The sequence below is a fragment of the Neofelis nebulosa genome, chromosome 8 (genome assembly GCF_028018385.1).
Source record: "Neofelis nebulosa isolate mNeoNeb1 chromosome 8, mNeoNeb1.pri, whole genome shotgun sequence".
NCBI classification, from domain to species: Eukaryota; Metazoa; Chordata; class Mammalia; order Carnivora; family Felidae; genus Neofelis; species Neofelis nebulosa.
Genome location: NC_080789.1, coordinates 117010472 through 117030977, shown reverse-complemented (window position 1 = coordinate 117030977; position 20506 = coordinate 117010472). Strand labels below are relative to the sequence as shown.

Sequence of the window (20506 nt, the reverse complement as noted above, 5' to 3'; positions counted from 1 at the left end):
GTTGAGCATCTGACTCTTGATTTCATGTCATGATCCCAGGGTTGTGGTATCGAGCCCCATGTCAGGCTCCATGCTAAGCAAGGAGCCTGCTTAAGAGTCTCTCTTTCTCTCCCTCTCTCTCTCAAAACAATAAAAATAATAAAGGTATAATGGATACGCTAAGAAAGAATAAATTGAATCATATGAAAAGTCCAACTAAAAGCAGAGAGCGAAAAGTAAGAGAGGGTGATAAAAATATAAAAAGAACAAGTGTAATGAGTAGAAATCAGTTGCAAAGATGGTGAATATTAACCCAACTACATCCACAATGACTCTAAATGTGGATGGTCTAAATATGTCAATTAAAACAAGAGACTGAGAGAGTAGATAAAAAGGAAGATCCAACTATAGGCTGTCTACAAGAAACCCATTTTAAATATAAAGACACAGGTAGATTAAAAGTAAAGAAATGGAAAAAGATAAACCATATGTATATTAACCAAAAGAAAGCTGAAGAACCTTATACCAATTTCAGACAAAGCAGATGGCAGAACAGGGAAAATTGTCAGGGATAAAAGAGGGTATTACATAATGATAAAGGGGTCAGTTCTCTGAGAACATGTAACAATCCTTAATGTGTATGTACCTAACAAGAAGAGTGTCACAATACATGAGGCAAAAACGGGACACCTGGGTGGCTCAGTCAGTTAAGCATCCGACTCTTGATTTCAGCTCATGTCATGATCTCACAGTTCGTGGGTTCCAGCCCAACACCAGGCTCTATGCTGACAGCACGAAGCCTGCTCGGGAGTCTCTCTCTGCCCCAGCCCTGCCTGCACACACCTGCTTGCTCTCTCTCTCAAAATAGTTAAACTTGAAAAAAGAGAGAGAGAAAGAACTAAAATCAATAATTTAAGCTTCTACCTTAGGAAACTAGAGCAAGAATTGTGAGGAGAAGAAAGGAAAGAATAAAATAGCAGAAATCAATGGAATTGAAATGGGAAAACAATAGAAAAAAAAAACAACACAACACAACCCAAAGCTGGTTCTTTGTAAAGATTAATAACACTGATAAACCTACAAGCAGGCTAGTCAAGAAAAAATGAAATTAGACACAAATTACTATTATCAGAAATGAAAGAGGAGTCATCAGTATGGATCCTATGGACATTAAAAAGATAATAAAAGATAATGAACAATTCTATGCTCTCAAATTTGATAACTTACATGATATGCACCAATTCCTTAAAAGACACAAGTGACAAAAACTCTCACACAAGGAGAAATAGGTGATCTAAATAGCCTATTTCTAATATAGAACTTAAATTAACAATTAGTAACCTTCCAAAACAGCAAGCTCTGAGCCCAGATGGTTTCACTGGTAAATTTGAGAAAAAAAATTATACCAATCCTCAAACTCCTCCAGAAAAAAAACAGAATCAGAAGGTGCATTTCCTAACTCATTCTATGGGGCCAGCATTACCCTATTACCAAAACTAGAGAAAAACATTACAAGAAAGGAAAACTACAGACTGTATCTCTTATGAACAGAGATGCAAAAATCCTCAATAAAGCATCACCAAATCAAGTCCAACGATGTAGAATATGAATTATATACCAAAACTAAGTGGGTTTTTTTCCAGAAATGTCATATTCAGAAGTATTAATCACATCACATCAAGAGGATAAAAAAAAAAAAAATACAATCATATCAATAGATGCAAAAAAAAAAAATGCGACACCTATTCGTGATAAAAACAATCAGCAAACTGGGAATAGAAAAGCCTTCCTCAATTTGATAAAGAACATGTAGCAAATACCTAGAGGTAACATCATACTTAATGGTGAAAACCTAGACTCCTTCCACCTAAGATCAGTAACAAGGGAAATATGTCACCTCTCACCATTCACATTCAATACTTAGCTAGAAATCCTAGCTAATGCTCTAAGACAGGAGAAGGAAATAAAAGGCATACAGATTGGGAAAGAAGAAGTAAAACTGCCTTTGTTCACAAGTAGCATGATTATCTATGTAGGAAATCCCAAAGAATCAAATAAAAAAACTCTGGGAACCAGTAAGTGATTATAGCAAGGATTCAGGATGCTAACTTAATGTACAAAAATCAGTTACATTTCTATGTACCTGTGTTCTGTGAAAGAGAGTTATATGCAAAACAATCTCCACAGGCCAAAGATGCTGTAAGACCAAAAAAACTGACAAGCCCAGCTTGATGAGAGATGGGTTTATTAAGAGGACTTATGGGCAGAAGCATGTCTTGGGTGGCTGTAACATGAGTAGGTCTCCACAACCACACCTCCACTAAGAAACTGGGAAGTGCTGGGGGACCACCCGGGAGAAAATGTTTGAGAATCATTATCATATCTCCAGAGCAGATGAAGGACATTATGACACTATGCACCAAGGGTGTACTTAAGGGTGTGACTAGGCAAAAAGAAAGAATATGGGAGGGAGCTGTGTTCCAGAAGGCTTCAGATCACAGACAGCTGTCAAGACAGATCTGTCCAAGACAGCCTTGAACTGGTTTACACAACTATCAATGAACAACTGGAATTTGGGAATTAAAACCGAAATGTCATTTACATTAGTCCCCAAAACAAAAACTTAGGTATAATCTAACAAAATATGGACAGAATCTAAATAAGTACAAAAACTCTGATGAAAGAAATCAAAGATGATCTCAACAAACAGAAATTCCATGCTTACAGACAAGAATCCACAATAGTTTTATGATGTCAATTCTTCTCGACTTGATTTACATATTCAACACAATCCTAGCAAGTTATTTTGCATATATGGCAAACTGATTCTCAGGTTTATATGAATAGGCAAAAGACCCAGAAGAGCTGACATAATACTGAGAAGAACAAAGTCGGAAGACTCACACCAACCAACTTCAAGACTCACTACACAGCTACAGGAATGAAGACAGAGTCATACTGGTAAAAGACTAGATAAGTAGATCAACAGAACATAACAGAGCCTAAAATAAAACCCACACAATTACAATCAACTGGTCTTTGACAGAGGAGCAAAGGCAATCCAGGGAAGAAAGGCCAGTCTTTTCAAACACTGATGCTGAAAACAACTGGATATTCACAAGCAAAAATTTGAAGCTAGACACAGAAGTTACACCTTTCACAGAAATTAACTCAAGGTAGATCACAGAACTAAATGTAAATACAAAACCGTAAAACTCCTACAAGATAACAGAGGAGAAAATCTAGCTGACCGTGAGCATGGCAATGAGTTTTTAGATGCAACTCCAAAAGCCCAATTTATAAAAGAAAAACTGTTAAACTGGCATTATTAAAAGTAAAAACTTCTGCTCTGTGAAAGACACCATTAAGAGAATGAAAAGACAAGCCACAGATTGGAAAAAAAAATATTTGCAAAACACATATCTGATAAAAGACTCATATCCAAAAAAGCCAAAAAAAAAAAAAACACAAAAAACACAAAAACTGTTAAAACTCCAGGGAAAAACACAGCTCAGTTAAAAAATGGGCAAAACATCTGAAGAGACACTTCTGTAAACCTAAGACTGTTCTAAAAAGTAAAGTTTATCTTTTCAAAGGAATCCAATGAGCAAAAAATGGGCAAAGAATCCAGAAACAGGCATTTCTGCAAAGAAGATACACAAATAACCAATAAACACATGAAAAGATGGTTAACATCGTCATTCACCAGGGAAACGCAAACCACAACAAGGAGGTATCACGTCACACCTTCTAGGAAAGTTAGAAGAAAAAAGTCAGGTAAAAACAAGCGTTGAAGAGGACACAGAGATCAGAAGCCTCACACACTCCTGGTGGGAATGAAATGGTGGGGCCACTTTGGGAAACACTGTGGCAGTTCTTCAAAATATTAAACGCAGAACTGCCATTTAACCCAGCAATTCCACTCCTAAGTAGGTACCCCCCAGAAATGAAAACATGTCCACATAAAAACGTGTATATGCACATTCTTTTTAAAAAATGTTTAACGTTTATTTATTTTTGAGAGAGACATAGCATGAGCAGGGGAAAGGCAGAGAGAGAGAGATGGAGACGCAGAATCCGAAGCAGGCTCCAGGCTCACGGAGCCCGACGCGGGGCTTGAACTCATGAACCGTGAGATCGTGACCTGAGCCGAGGTTGGATGCTTAACGGACTGAGCTACCTAGGTGCCCCCGTATATGTATATTCTTAGCAGGATTATTCATGATAGGCAATAGGTGGAAACAAGCCAAATGTCCAACACTGTATAAAAGGATAAACAAAACTGGTATAGTCATACCATGGAATACTATTGGGCCATAAAAGGTATGAAGTATTGTACATGTTATCATGTGGATTAAGCTAAGTAACAGAAGCCAATCACAAACAAATCTACATGTTCTATACTCCACTTACATGAATTATCCAGAATGGGTAAATATAGAGACAGAAAGTAGATTAGTGGTTGCTTAGGGCTGGGGTGGGGAAGGGTAGGAGGACACAGGGATTAGGGAATGTCAGTTACCTGAGATAGGGGGTTTTGTGAAGTGATGAAAATATTCTAAAACTGATTGCGGTGATGGCTGAACAATTTTGTGAATACCCTTAAAACCATTGTGCATATACTTTAAATGGGTAAATTGTATGATATACTGTAAACTAGATCTCAAAAAAGCTGTTATAAAAAGTGTTACCATCTAAATATTAATGATTCCCAAACAGTTGCCAGATTTCACAAATATAAATACAGCATGGTTCATACTTAGACTAAAAAAGAAAAAAAAATACTGTTCATTTTGAGTTCAAATTAAGATGGAGGCCTCGGATTTCATGTGGCAACCCTACTCCCAAATCTATTATCTCCAACCTAGAACATCATTATCCTCAATTCAAGATCTAGGGGTCCAACTATACAGTAGCCAGTTCTCTTTGATTATCCCCCAAATATCAAATGAACATATAACTAAAATCACCTTTCTTCTGAGGAGAGATTCAAAATGCGTTAAGAATTGGTAACTTAGGGCTTGTACAGATCTCCTGGAGCCCTCTCCTAACCCCTGATGGCCTGGCATAAACAAGCTGGTGGTTGGATTAGGGGTGTAGGGGTGTCCGGGGGCAGAGGTCAGCAGTTGTTTACCAAGGAAGGGGAAGAAGTTTCCATATGTTAACAAAGGGCAGGCTTGCTGGTGAGGACAGGCTGAATATCAGCCTCCTTTTCTCCACACTAAAATCACCTCCCCTCTCTCACATCCCTTCCCATCTCCATAGCACACTAATTTACTTCTTAAAAAAAAAAAAATGATAGCTTCATTCCCCTGGTTTAAACCTCTCTATGCACTGGGTCCTACTGCGTTGGGATAAAGTCAAAGTCATTCAAGAATGGGTCTTGGCTTACCTTCCTCGCCACACTTTGCATTGCTCCCCACACCTTTCCTTACTCCATGTTCCAGCCCAGAGAACCTGTCAGTCTCCATCCTAAAGGCACAAGGCTCCATCTTGCCTGCAGGTGTTTGTGTAGATTATTCCTTCTGCCTAACCCTGCCAACCCCCCATAAATTCTTACTTGAGCAATGCCTAGTCAACATTCAAGTTTCACCTTGAAATATCAAATGCTCCATGAGCCTCTGGATCCAGTGTTGAGTTAGGCACCAAAAAAAGCTCTACACATAAAATGGGATGCCTGGGTGCCTCAGGTGGTTAAGCATCTGACTCTTGATTTTGGCTCAGGTCAAGATCTCACAGCTCCGTGAGTTCGAGCCCCACATCGGGCTCTTTGCTGACAGCGCAGAGCCTGCTTGGGGTTCTATCTCCCTGTCTTTCAGCCCCTCCCCTGCTTGCTCACTCTCTCTCATGTGACTTAACCACAGAACACTGTAACTGCCCATCCCCTTGTCTATGACCCCTCTGGGACACTGGAGACTGCAAGCTAGGGACTGTCCAACAGAAAATGGTAGCCCTATTGGCCCATACAGAGTGTGGCAAGAGTAAGAACTCAACAAAGACAGGATGATGAAAACATCAAAAGTTAAAATTATGTAACTTAATGTTGTAAGGGTGTGGTTGAGTGTTATACCATTACTCTTTAAGACCGAAATCACAGAAATACAGTAATTAAGCCACATTAAAAAACTTTCTTGGGGTGCCTCGGTGGATCGGTTGGTTGAGCATCTGACTTGATTTCAGCTCAGGTCATGATGTCATGGTTGTGAGATGGAACCCCGTGTTAGACTCTGCACTGACAGTGTGGAGACTGATTAAAATTCTCTCTCCCTCTCTCCCTCTGCTCCCTCCCTTGCTCTCGCTCTCACTCAAAAAACAAAACCAAAAAACTTTCTTAAAAATAATCAACATGTGTGTTGTTGAAACAATTTGGAATCCCAAAAAAAGCTGCTACCTTTTTTTCTCCTGCTCATACACGTATATGCAACTATTTAAAAGGGTAACGAAAACATCCGCAACTATTTAACAAAAACTGTGATATTCTTTTCCTGGAAACCGAACACAATTGTGAAATACAAACAAAAATTTCTTGAGGAAACAGAAGTAACAACCTTGTTTAAAATAAACATTTAAGCAAGTCTTTATGCCGTATCTTGTTCTAAACTAAACTTAGGGACGCTTGGGTGGCTCAGTTGGTTGAGCACCGGACTCTGGATTTCAGCTCAGGTCATGAGCCCAGGGTTGTGGGATCGACCCCCGTGTTGGGCTCCAAGCTGAGTGTGGAGCCTGTTTGAGCGTCTCTTTCTCTCTTTCCCCTCTCCCCCCACCCCCCCCGCTTGTGCTCTCTTTCTAAAATAAAATAAAAAATAAACTTAAACCAGATTACAAAAACACATACATCACAAACAAGTAAAATAAAATGTAAAGAAATCTCAACAGAAAAAAACCACAGTGGTAGAAGATAAATTTAGAAATGAGATAGGGACACAAACTATATGCTGCACGGTTCCATTTGTACATGATGGGTCAAAAATGTGGCTCTCAGGGTGCAGGGGTGGCTCAGTCGGTTATGCGTCTGACTCTTGATTTCAGCTCGGGTCATGATCTCACGGTCGTGAGAGCTGATCATGGAGCCTACTTGGGATTCTCTCGTACCCTCTGCCTCTCCTCGGCTCTCTCTCTCTCTCTCTAAACCGTGGCTCTCTGCTTACTGGTGGTCTACCACATTCACTGTGTCACGTGAACACTGCTATCCTTGTCATAGAGCCACGGCTTCTCTAGGGTATTTCCCACATCTTCTATCAGGACCGCCTTTCTTCAGACACTTCTAAAATCTCATGCTCACAGTCCTGATTATCCACCTCATCAATTTAGGAGTTTTTCTTTTTAAAAAATAGCTGCGGCTAACACTCTCTAGGATCATAGCACTTCCTTTCCGGTGACAAGCTCATAACTACAGTATCCCTGCCAGAGCACCGCTCGTGACCCTAACTAAGGTGGCATGCCATACCTGTCACAGGCTGTTAACGCCAAACTGCGTCCCCTTAAGCATATTTCACGTTAGACCAGAAAGCTACGCGCGTTTAAAACCGTGCGGTGTTGGGGCGCCTGGGTGGCGCAGTCGGTTAAGCGGCCGACTTCAGCCAGGTCACGATCTCGCGTCTGTGAGTTCGAGCCCCGCGTCGGGCTCTGTGCTGACAGCTCGGAGCCTGGAGCCTGTTTCCAATTCTGTGTCTCCCTCTCTCTCTGCCCCTCCCCCGTTCATGCTCTGTGTCTCTCTGTCCCAAAAATAAATAAAAAAAAAAAAAAAAAAAAAAAAAAACATTGAAAAAATAAAACCGTGCGGTGTTATAACAACCATTTTTTTTTTTTTTTTTTTTTTTGTAAGCATAAAATAGGGTGACCGCTATGAAAACTCTGTGCTGGAATAAAATCCAGTTTTGCCTGTACCTAGCTTTCAATCACATCCCGGCAGCTACAACTTCAGGCAAAAGAGCCTAACATCAAAGCACATTTTGATTCACTCTGAAACACATCTTGTCCGATTCCTTTTGCTCTACCAAGATTTATGGACAAAAGCTGGAGGCTTCTATCCTCCAATAGAGGCACTTGGAATACAGTTAAGCGGACTGTTCCAGTGTTTAAACTGTGATCCCATGAGCCTGCCTCCTGGAGGCATTTTAGACTTTACATACTTGAAAATGAAGAGAATGGGTCAGTCAAAGGACACACTCGAGGTGTGCATGTGACAGAAGCTGGGAAGGGGGGTAACCAGTTAGAAACAGAGAATGGACTGGCGGGGGGTGGGGGGGACACTGTAAACCTCACTTTAAAAATACATTTTATAGTAATTACTGAAAGACATTTGCAATAGTACACATGTTACTGTGCTATTTAAATACTGGCCACGTCAACCTGGAATTAAATTCCATTCGCTGTTTTTAATAAAATCAGACATCAATAACTGTATGCTCCCTAACCACTTGTTATTCGCATTTACTTTGAAAAACCATCTATGCCTGAAACTCAAAAGCTAGTGTAACTAAGATTTTTTTTAAGTTTATTTATTTATTTTGAGTGAGAGAGAGAGAGAGAGAAAGAGAGAGAGAGAGAGAGAGAGAGAGAGAGAGAGAGAGAGAGAAAGAGAGAGAGAGAGAGAAAGAGAGAGAGAGAGAGAGACAGAGAGAGAGAGAGAAAGCGGGGGAGGGGCAAAGAAGGTGGGGGGGGGGGGAGAGACAGAGAATCCCAAGCAGGCTCCACACTGTCAGCAGTCAGAGTCTGATGTGGGGCTCAAACCCACAAACCATGAGATCATGACCTAAGTTGATATCAAGAGTTGGATGTTTAACCGACTGAGCTACCCAGGCGCCCCAATAACTAAGATTTTTTTTTTTTTTAAACATTAGTGTTCTTTTAATAGAAATCATACCCATCTCTGTCATTACTTTTTGGTCCTTTACATACTATGATATTAATTTTGTTAATACTTAATGCCTGCTTATACTTGTCGAACCGATGTAACTATCCAGAGAACTAAGCGCTTCACTCTTTTATCTGAAACTCACAAACGGTCTTGTCAACAGATACCACAATTTCCATTTTAGATAGGTAAGGAAACTGAGACAGTAGCCACATCACAAAAGCATGCCTCGTTTTGGGCAGGTTTATTTAATGATTAAGGGGGTGATGAAGTCATTTGAAATCCGTCTTATTCCACCCAGATCAAATCAATTTGAACAAATCCATAGGTATCTAACTTCCAAACATTCCACACAGGAATATTTCATGATTGCCTCTGGAAATCATAAATGTCATTCAATTATAATCTCAAGGCCACTTCTGACACACCCCAACAGAGCAACTGAACTCCCCCAAATTTTTCAGAACACAAAGATAAAGATACCTTGGCGATTATATGAAAAACTAAATGAACAAAGCACGCTAGTCTTTAAACGTATTGCTAAGAAGATGCCACTTCTCAACATTTTCATTTCCTGAGAATTGCCACCTCTTGAGGCACGTGAATTTCAGCAGATTAGACGAAATGTATTAAGAATTATTCTATCCTGTGAAGCAACAGCACTTCAGAAGTGGTTCATTTTCAAACACTATGCATCAGTAAGAGCCTTCTATCACGACCGGCAACCATAACAAATTTAGCTGAATTCAGTGTCGGTCCAGTTGGAGCTAAGGCATCAGAGGGCTCCATCTCCTACAGACTCAAGCAGGACTCACAATTTTTTTCAGCTTGAGTTAAATGAAAGAAAATGCAATTCATATTTCCAGAAGCAAAAGTGGCATATTTTTCCAGGTAAGCTTCTTGTTCTCATTTTACTATTTTAAGAGCTCTGATCACTCCCAGGGTTGCTGTGTGGCAAGATCTCATTTCTGGTGGCTGATCAATTTCCATGGCCTGATGCTTCACCAAACCGTCTCCAGAAACTGTTTTTACTCGCATTTAGCATCAGGATATTTATACACAAAATACCATTTCAATGGCGTTGCACCAAAAAAGAAACAGCTTGCTCGAATTTCAGTTGACTTTGTTAAAGGAAATTATTTTAAATTAATGTGGCTACTGAACCACTGCCATCCTTAACCTCAGAAAATATATTCCTTCTAATTTTTGCTGTGAACACTTATTTATTCGAGTTAAACTCCAGCTCATGACTGTCGCCCATAAAGAGTCTAAACCTTCCTGCTACTAGTTCATATTCTTTTTCTAAACAGGGCAAGCACACGTTTGCTGCATTAGTATGCACAGCTAGATCACCACCATTAAATGAAATCATCTATATATTTTTGGTGGGATCTTTAACAACTTCCACGCCCGTCAGGGAAATGGAACAAGGCTGTTTTGTTTTCAGACAGCAACAATCTGATCTCTGGTTTACTAGATGGCGCGCAACATATTTTTCCATATGTTTTTCCGCAAAGAGAATCTGACATCAGCATGGTTTACCTTTACCAGTGAATGCAGGCTTTTTTCACCAAACACGTCCCAGAGGAAGGTCAGGTCTTCCTGGCTATCCACATGTGGCTGCAGCTGGGCTGGCAAGGCAGCCAACAGCTCATACAGACCTATAAAACGAAAATAAAACACAAAGCGTAATCTTAGAGTGATCTCATTAATTTCGCTTTAAGGTGTGTGTAAATGACAGCTGGAACATGTCGTTTTTACTGGATCTGTATTCTGGGCCATCAAGCAAAACACTTCTCCAAAGGAGCCAACGAATCTTTTGGATTTTTAAATTCCACGCAAGTGTATATCAACAGGCGAGTTTTTACCTTTGAATTGTCAACATTCTACAGCCATCCAAGTTTACATAACCCGGGACAGAAAATGTCTACAAACGTTCAAGAAAAAAAAAAAGAAGAAGAAGAAGAAGAAGAAGAAGAAGAAGAAGAAAACGCATACATTCCTTTCCTTAATCGTTATTACATTTCCCTCAATGTTAGCCAAAGAGTGAAATGAGTCATGAATAGGAAAAACTTCCTTAGAAGAGCAGAAAATTGATAGAGTGGTCCATTAAAAAGGTTTTGCGGTTTCCAAATAGTTCCTAATAACATATAGCTTCAAAAACATTTGCATTATCTAACTTCCAAAATCAAGTTCTAAAAAGTGAGACGGATTAAACCACACTTGGTGTTGCTTTGATGTCCTTGCCCGTTTAAAACAACGACGACAAGCTACACAGAACTTAGTTGAAATCTGACTCTAATCTGAGCGTATGGGATACCCCCTGAAAGAGTTAAGGTCAAAGACGGAGGCCACTGGAGGCACTGCTCACTAGAAGCTTCCTTGGGGTAGACAGTAGCACAGTGTTCCACAGTAGCGTACTGCATAAACCATCCATCTCCTTCAGGGGCCGTCAGACGCCTGTCCAAGAAATGTTGCGACAGTGCCTGCCCAGGACTCTTCAGGGAGGTGACCTGGCAGAAGTCAGTATCAACTCATAGCACATGCTTCACTTTCCAGTGGGATTACATGAGGTAAAAAGGACAAACTTCCTTTTATTTCTGTCTGCTGTCTACAAAAACACCAAGACCTCCTGGGATCTACAACACACGGGACTGTTGTTATTCCTGCTCTGAGTAAGTGCTGTTGTTCATCAGAGGGACAGCTTTACAAGATATTTAACTAGCAAAGAATCGTCAACTATGGACTGCTGATTAGTATACCTATTATCTTCCAAGAGCATTATAGTATTCTGATAATCAATGATAATTCACAACTAAATGTATGAGTTTTCACTTGGAATGTCAGATCTGTAACTTGAGAGATTAAACTCAAACATTCCTGGAGCTGTACGTGGCCAAAAAGATCTAGGATACCCCAGGAAAAAAACAAAAACAAAAAACAAAAAAACAAACTTACCCCAACTACATTCTTACGCATTCTTGATGGTTTATGTTTATTCCCTTAAAAACCTGGCATCTTGCCTGAACTAGCTCCTATTCATAATTTAGGAGAAACATTTTTAAGGTGTCTCAACCTAATTCAGTGTAAAATATAGGTCTCACTCTACACAGATACATACATACCCACAAAATAATGACAATTGCCAAGATCAGTGGTTAAAGTCAGAGGTTCGAATTTAAAATTATGTAAAGAGAAGGTAGAATTTCACTATTTTATTATTGATTTCAGAGGCAGTAAAACTAGTTCCTTACTCCTTGGTAATACGGTTAACTAATGGTACTAATTGAAATGGAATATAATTTATGAGGTACAGTTGTTGGGGGGAGGTTAAATGAGGTAATATATTAGAACAGTCTCTGGCACATGGTAAATACTCAACCTGTTACGTATGTAACTCAGTGAGCTTCGGCCATTGTTGTTATTGATTATTACTGTTAGTCATCATTACTATTATGGAAAAAGCAAAACTCTGGGTCAAACAGACCTAGATTCAAACCCCAGGTCTATACTTCATTATTTCACATAACTTACCTAAGCCTTGTTTCCCTCACATGTCGAAAAAGAGACAGTCATCTGCACATGTAATAAACAGAAAAAAAAAAAAACCACACAAACATGCACACGTACACAAATAAGTGCATGTGATACAGGTGAAGTCTGAAGGTTAATGGATTCTGTCAGTGACAACTTGCCCATTGTGATTACTATAGTTATGCAAGATGTTACCCCTGGAGGAAGCAAGGTCAAGGGTACGTAGGATCTGTATTATTTCTTACAACACGTGCACACACAATTACCTCAAAATGAAGTTGAGACAAAAGAAGATATTATCATAAATACAACTCTTATAAGAGTTGAAGGGAACCGTGCACGTGGCAGCACTGAGCCCTGTGGCTGGCGCAGAATAGGCATTTGATTTAAATACATACACATGCACGCACCATTGCAATGGTTCAAAGTCAAAACAACAGAAAATGTAGGTATACGTTTCCCTGGACACAATGCCAGACTCAGAAATAAAACCACCCCAGTCTTTTACATATGGAAAGTGTTAGCTTTACCCAGTACTGCTTACCTTTTTGTGGGAATAAACCATATTCTGTTTAAATTAAAATAATTTCTCTGTTAGCAGTAGCTCATAAACCTGAGTTTTCTGGGTTTTCCTAGCTTCAGGCAATCCTAATTTATACGCCACCTAGTTGGGTCTCTAGAGATGACAGTAGTCACTACTCTTCAGCTCCCACAACTGGTAGCCATGGACCAAAGCCAAGAGAGACAAGACAGTGCCCGCCAGAAATTAAAGAGGGTGAGAAGAGCTAGGAAGGTGGGGCAAGTGGCCTCAACGCAGGTAACACGAACAATCGTTTCCTCTCATATGCATCACAGGGGCCCCAGAAACCACTGCCGTCCATGGCGAAAACCAGGTCTGTGCTCTCACGCGTGCTTTTTTATATTTTAGCTCCTCGAGTTCCAATAGCGAAGAACACTATGAAATCCAAATGTTTTTGGTCCTTGAGATTCAGAGAGCAAGTAATGAGAGTTCAAATAACAAGAGATATCTTGAACAACCTTACCTAAATGTACATGGTCCCTGGGCAGAGGCAGGGACTACCTCCCGTGTAGTCATTCCAGCCCACGAGGGCTTCATTCCAGGCCACCTTTATGGTACCTATGAACCAAGCACTGTTCGTGGCTCTAAAGGTCTAAGATAAATCAGACACGATCCCCATCCTCAGGACTGTACAGTGGAAAGGACAGGCACACACAGATCTGTTATAAAGTACAGAGAGGGGTTAGACTGCATGGGGAGGCAAGGAGCAAGGAGACATCAGGGAAGGCTTCAGCAAAGACCACCACCCGAGTTACATCTTTAAGGTCCATGTTCCTAAGAATCAGTATTTATGAATTCTCACATTCGGAGCACTATATTGGTTCCTGAGGACAGGTAGGTCCAGACTATGCCACCACCTCTACCCCAGAGATCTTACAGCTTCGATAACAAACAATACCTGTTATCTACTCTCCAACAAAAGGCAACCCTAAATATAATGATCTCCTCTATTTGTCCAAGATTCAAAACGTATTTTCTTCTAAGTAAAATAAACAGACGTTCAAGCTGCTGCTGCAATATTCAAACACCGAATTACTTGTCAGGGATGTTGATAAGATGCCCATGCCCTGCTTAAAATATTTAAATTATAATTTGATTAGGAACACACACTTTGAATTGCCTATTAAGTACAAATATGGTAATTTAGATATTTGGGTCTTGCCCCGCTTGCATATTTCATACAACCATTTTGTTTAATTCCTTCACAATGACTTCCTCATCATCAGTGCCACTTGTAGAGTTGAAGAAGATCATTTTCGCTTCTAGTTACTTGGGACACAACACTTTTTTGAACGTGTGGGAGATGTCATCGCTAAGGATCCGGGTAAAGCTGTTGCTTTTCTACCTGCCCTGTAGTTTTAGGTTTTTGATCTTCACAACAAAACCATTAACCTATTCTCTAAGTATCTTTAACATTTGCAGGTGTGAGGTTTTTAACCCCTCTCCAAGAAATAATAACGAAGCCTCGTTTAAACTACCTTGTCTCAGGGCGCCTGGGTGACTTTGTCGGTTAAGCGTCCGACTTCAGCTTACGTCATGGTCTCACAACTCGTGAGTTCGAGCCCTGTGTCGGGCTCTGTGCTGACAGCTCATAGCCTGCAGCCTGCTTTGGATTCTGTTTCCTCCGCTCTCTGCCCCTCCCCTGCTCACACTCTGTCTCCCTCTCTCTCAAAAAAAAAAAAAAAAAAAAAATTAAACCTTGAAACTATCCTGTCTCTTTAAAACAAGAACAACAATTCTGTCAAGTGATGTCTCAATGACTCCAAAAAAAATGGGAATTTAGGTTATATGAGAATAATTGTGGCTTCTCCAATCAACACATTTTTTGTGTAAGTCAGTAAAAGAAACTTTATCAGGGCTTGAATGTAAGGCAGCTCTCTCTTTTCTGAGAGAGAATTTTAATAGTGGGGGGAAAAAAACCCTACCTTATATTTGGGTATATATGGTACAAGACAATGTCAAAGGTGCATGTGAATAAACTATCTCACAAAAATATTCCAGCAGGGGGGAAAAAAAGCAGTATTTTTGTATTAGGGTATTTTATATACTGAGACAAAAGGCAACAACGGAAAAACTAAAATATGACAAGGGTCATGTGATTAATATGTACAATAATCACAGTGATTTAAAGGAGAGAACGATCGATAAAGGTCACAGAAGGCTATGCTAGAGCTGGCAGGATGTGAGCTACGGTCTGAAGGAAGAAAATTGGGCCCGGAAGGGTGCATTGCCAGGGCGGATAATGGCCAAGCTGAAAGTCAGCAATAACCATGCAAAGGTGTAGATTTTTAAATGCACCAAAATTCTGAAGAAAACACTAGCAAGTACTCAAACTCACATTTCTGCCCTGTACGTTTGCCTCAGTCATGGTCCAATCTGGAGATGAGAGCCGTGCGGTCATTTGAATGGGGAAAGTCTAATATAAATATGTAACAGAGGATGACATATAAAGTGGTAAAGCAAAATCTCAAGAATACCTGGGGATGAAGGAGAAGACCCAGGAGGAAACAGCACTGAACGAGGAGCGCTTTCCCCAAGACGAGGATTCAGAGCTGGCTGGAGGTGGTGGGACTATCACCCACCCGGTGGCTGGGTCTCCCTGGGTCCGAGCTCATCCACTGGCACTGGACCAGCAGCAAACACCCCTGCAGGTGTGCAGGTGGACAGAAGACCACGGCTGGGACCGTCAAGCAGGAAATGCTTCGCCACAGTACAGGTGGGTGGAGCCTGGGTGACAGGAAACCACAGCCAGGACCGGAAAGCCAAAATAATCCCTGCAGGTGGGCAGACAACTGGGGAAAGGACTGGCAAACAGACAATGCCCCCTTGGGGCTAGCTGGTCAAGACCCGTAAGGTGACCTCTGGGTGCCCGAGTGACCCACCAGGAACTCCTCTGAAGGGGTGTCGCTGAGACTCAAGAGGAAGCTGTCCACCAGGGTGCCACCAGAACCAAAGGGGGTAAGCACCGTTGGATGCTGCCCACGTGGGCTGCTGCCAGTCCCATGGGAGGAACAGGATGACGTGAAAAACACCAGAGCAAGGAAGAGACACCTCTTCCTCCTGCAGTGTGCCACTCGTGCCCTCCCTGATGCCAGCCGTAAGGAAGGATGCTTAAAGGGCCCGACTTAACTTTCACAGGGCAGGCACCGAAGTATGGATTTAGGGCTGAGAGGCAATACGACGATACCTTGCCCAGTCTTCCACGTGTAGATGCAAGTGTGTGTGTGCACGCATCAAGGGTGGGGCAGTTCTCCTCTTTGCAGAAAGAAGAATGCTGTCTTTCTGCCTTTATTCTTCTGTGATTTTCTGTTGTTTGGCAGTGGGGATACACGAAAATTTTTTTTTTAATTTTTTTTTAACGCTTATTTTTTGGAAAGAGACAGAGCATGAGTGGGAGAATGGGCAGAGAGAGAGGGAGTCACGGATTCTGAAGCAGGCTCCAGGCTCTGAGCTGTCAGCACAGAACCCGACATGGGGCTTGAACTCATGGACCACAAGATCATGACCTGAGCCGAAGTCGGACGCTCAACCGCCTGAGCCACCCAGGTGCCCCTCCTTTTATTCTTCTGTGACTTTCTGTTGTTTGGCGGTGGGAACACATGAAAAGTATTTAATCAGTGGTTAGTAAAGGTAAAGATTTTACAAATAAGGATTTTCAAAGGGAAACAGTATTGCCTATTTTAGATTTTAGCAGTAGGCTAAGCCTCGACCCAACAGCTCAGTTAGAGGATGTCAATTCAGTCAAAGTTCTAAGTTCAAAGGTGACAAATGAAGAACACTCATGCCTATCCAGAGAGCAGTCTCTTAAGTTCAATGTCCTCAAAAAGGCCTAGTGTTTATAAAAGAGGGCAGAGGCCAGAGACAGAGTGCCATTTTCTAACAATTAAAAAAAAACAACAACAAAACTAAATCTGGGAAAACAATACAAAGCAGAAAGAGAGCAAGATCTTAGGAGCTAAGGAAGGCGTTTATGGCAAGAGGAGCTACCTGCAGAGAGAGGCAAAGGTATTTTCAGATTTTTAGTTTGGTCACGGAAGCCTACTCCCCCCTTCCCCAATGCTAGATGGCAGATGCTGGCTGTCTGAAATCATGAAAAATAATATACTAACGGGAATGTTCTGAATACAGACTAAACTGCCACTCTGCAAGCCAAGTTCATTAAGCCACTGCATACAAAGACCATGATCTTGATTTAACTTCACTAACTCACTTGAAGTTAGATGTGCTACAGCTGGCTTCTCTGTAGCTTTACTACGCTGAAGGATGAACATACGTCATCTTCCTTAAAGATAAAAACCGAAAAGCTTACTCCCCCTCACCAACACCATCTGGTCAGAGTATGTTCTCGAGGCTTTTTGAGCCCTGAGCAACACGAGTGACAGAGGGGCAGTGGTAGCATTTTACGTACAGACTGAAATACTTCGATGCTTTAGCAACTTCAGGTTGTCTTGCGATTTTTTTTTTATATATAGAAGTAGTGTTGTAAAGCTCAAGTCCTAATTCTCTAATAATCTTATTATCTTCATAGTAAAATATACATCGCATAACAGGCAGGCAATTGGATCAAGGTCTGGCAACGTAGACAACACTGACCTAAAGAGTAAGGAAATGTAACCGCTTTGAGTAAACAATTCATCCAAAGTTATGATATATTAATCAGAAGAGGAGCATCTGGCTGGCTCCATCGGGTGAGCATTTGACTTTTGATTTCAGCCCAGGTCATGATCCCAGGATCGTGGGATCGAGCCCTGCATAGCGTCTACACTAAGCATGGAGCCTGCTTGGGATTCTCTCTCCCTCTCTCTGCCCTCTTCCCCATTCGCGCGCTCTCTCTAAATAAAAAATACGTGTGCGCGCGCACACACACACACACACACACACACACACTAATCAAAAGATAATTATGAGGAGTCCTCATCGGGGATTAAGATTTCATTACTTCATAAGATTACCCAAATCAGTGGATTTGAATAGTCATTTTAACCGTAAAGGAAGGTTCCCGCCATCATAGTCGAAGCCTCTACAGTTTCACCTTGCCTAAACAAACTAGTTATTAAAAATTATGCCTATATCTATTTTCTCTCCCCTCCTTAATCTATCCTTCCCATCACCAACGAATAAAGCTTCCTAAAATAGTAGTAATAATTACTACCAGATGCAATTCCTAGTAGTGATCATACCTAATACTTACAGAGCTAAGGTGGGCACGTGGTTTGCACATTACCTCACCTAATGCTCTTCATAAGCAGGTTCCATTACTACCTTCATTTTACAGGAGGAAATGCATTTAGCCTAGAAAGGGGCATATTCAGGACTTAGCCTCAACTCTGCCTATGTCTCGATAATAAGCCCAATATTTAAATCTCCTACTCAAAAACCTTCAAGAGCTATCTATAAAAGTTAAGGGCCTGACACCCCAATTACAGAGGGATCAAATATATCAGATAAAAACTAGAGGAAGATTTCATAGAACATTTTTGTCATGTTGGAGTTAAATGCTTTTCTTAGCACACAAAGAACTTAAAAACCAAAAATGACAACGCCAGACTTTATAATAAACAAAATTTTCACCCAACAGCAAAAAAAGAGAGAGGTCTGCAGAGAAACTGCTAAAAATTATTTGCACCAAGAAGGTGATTGAATAAGGCAGAATAAGGACTGAGGATCAACCACTGGATTTGGCAACATGCAGCTTATGAATTCTGGCATCATGAAGAATGAAGAAGCCTGGATGAAGGGGACTAAAAACAGAGACATGTTGCAAATGACAACTGTAAATATAGATCAGCCTTACAACCTCTTACCAAACAGAACTGGTATTTGTAAGGGAATGGGGAGTGAAGATGTTTTTAAGATGGAAAAGAAAAAAGCCCGGCATATTTGTGTGGTAATGGCACCGATCCACGACAAAGAAATTTTACAATGTAAGAGACGGCAGGATCGGCCACAGCAGATGGGCAGGATTGGGGTCTGGTGTACAAGCGGAGGGATGGCATTAGATACAAGTACGGCTGGTTCACCTACAGTCCCAAGGAGGAAGGCAGAGTACTCTGGAAATGTGGTACAGGGAACATGTGGCAATTCCCTTATGATCGCTGCCGTATTCAGTAAACCATGAAACATGGTCACCTGCTGAGAGTGAGGATAGGGAAGAAAGTGCTTGCTTCTGAAAAAAAAAAAAAAGGCTAAAGAGACATCTGGGAGAATGGGAAAATGAATAAAGCAGGGAAGTCATAAATTGGTACACATTATTGACAATATGAAAATTTAAAGCTTGCATTCCCTTTGATCCAGTGATTCACTCATTTATTCACTCACTCATTATACTTTTAGATAGCCCAGAGGGCCATCCTCAGGACCAGTCTCCAGGGGCTCTCAGTGTCTAATCTACACAGAAAAACCAGAACAGGAAACAATTACTCTCATTTTTGCTGTATACATTTCTGCACTGCTTGAGTTTTTACAAAATTGATATTACTTTTATCTTTTTAAAATTTTCGCTTCTCGGTAATGATCTGATAGAACCCTCTCTCCAGCCATAGGGCTCACAATTTCCCCCGAAATTCCGTTCCAGTCACAGAGGACTGCTACTTGCTATCCCCAGGAAGCAGAACTGCATCCACGCAATCCTGCACCAGTTCACTCAATAATTAACTTCCTGCTGCCTTATTCCCCTCCTTCAGGACCCCGGAGATGATCTGAAAGACAGAACAAGCATGGTAACATACTCAGCTCAAAGTTTCATGAAATGTTTAACATAACACACTTGACGATATTTCGAGGAGCGTGTGTAGGAAGCGGGCAAAGTCCGGAGACCCTGTGCGTTTCAAAAGGCCACCTGCTCCTTTCTGACCTCAGTCTACAAATACCAGGCGCTCACTGCGTGCCAGGCACTGATAAGGACAGGGGCTACAAGGTGACAGGAAGGAAAAGAGCAAGCAAATTCGTCCCCTGGGTGTAGTGTAGGAAACTACAGGGAAAATAAAGGTAAAAATGTAACTGGGAAAGGCACTTTAACAAGGGAGTGATGGTGGCGCCGTGAAAGTGTAACCGAGGGATGTGAATGACCTCAGGGGAAGCTTCCCCAGTGGAGACAAGTGGGCTGCATTGAGGGAAGCACAGACATTAATGAGGACAGAAGAAAAATCTTGTAGAAAAGAACCACTCTTACAAAGGACCTGTGGTAGGATGCTTAGACTCTGGAGCCAAATGACGTCACTGCTAATGCCAACCGCGCAACTGGTAATTAACAGCTCTGTGCAGCCATGTCTTAATCTGCAACATAGACACAGCAGTGCTAACCTTACAGCATTGTAATGAGGATTGAATGGCTTTTTCATAAAGCTTAGAATGACACCTCACTTAGCTATACAATCTATGTGAGCATTTTTAAAATAAAAATAAATTCCGAGGGCACCTGGGTGGCTCAGTCAGTTGAGCGTCCAACTTCGGCTCAGGTCATGATCTCACAATTCATGGGTTGGAGCCCTGCATTGAGCTCTGTGCTGACAGCTCAGAGCCTGGAGCCTGCTTTGGAGTCTGTGTCTCCTTCCTCT

At 41.3% G+C, this 20506-nt stretch overlaps 1 protein-coding gene across 7 annotated transcripts in view; it reads right to left on the bottom strand.

Moving 5' to 3' along the window:
• MPP7 (MAGUK p55 scaffold protein 7) overlaps positions 1–20506 on the bottom strand; it is a 301509-nt gene that overhangs the window by 174113 nt on the left and 106890 nt on the right. For 6 of the 7 annotated variants that reach the window (XM_058681606.1, XM_058681609.1, XM_058681612.1 and 3 more), the window contains one exon: positions 10379–10497. In XM_058681606.1, the coding sequence (XP_058537589.1) occupies positions 10379–10497 (119 nt within the window). The remainder of the gene's footprint in view (positions 1–10378; positions 10498–20506) is intronic. The other variant, XM_058681608.1, reaches the window with a different exon arrangement.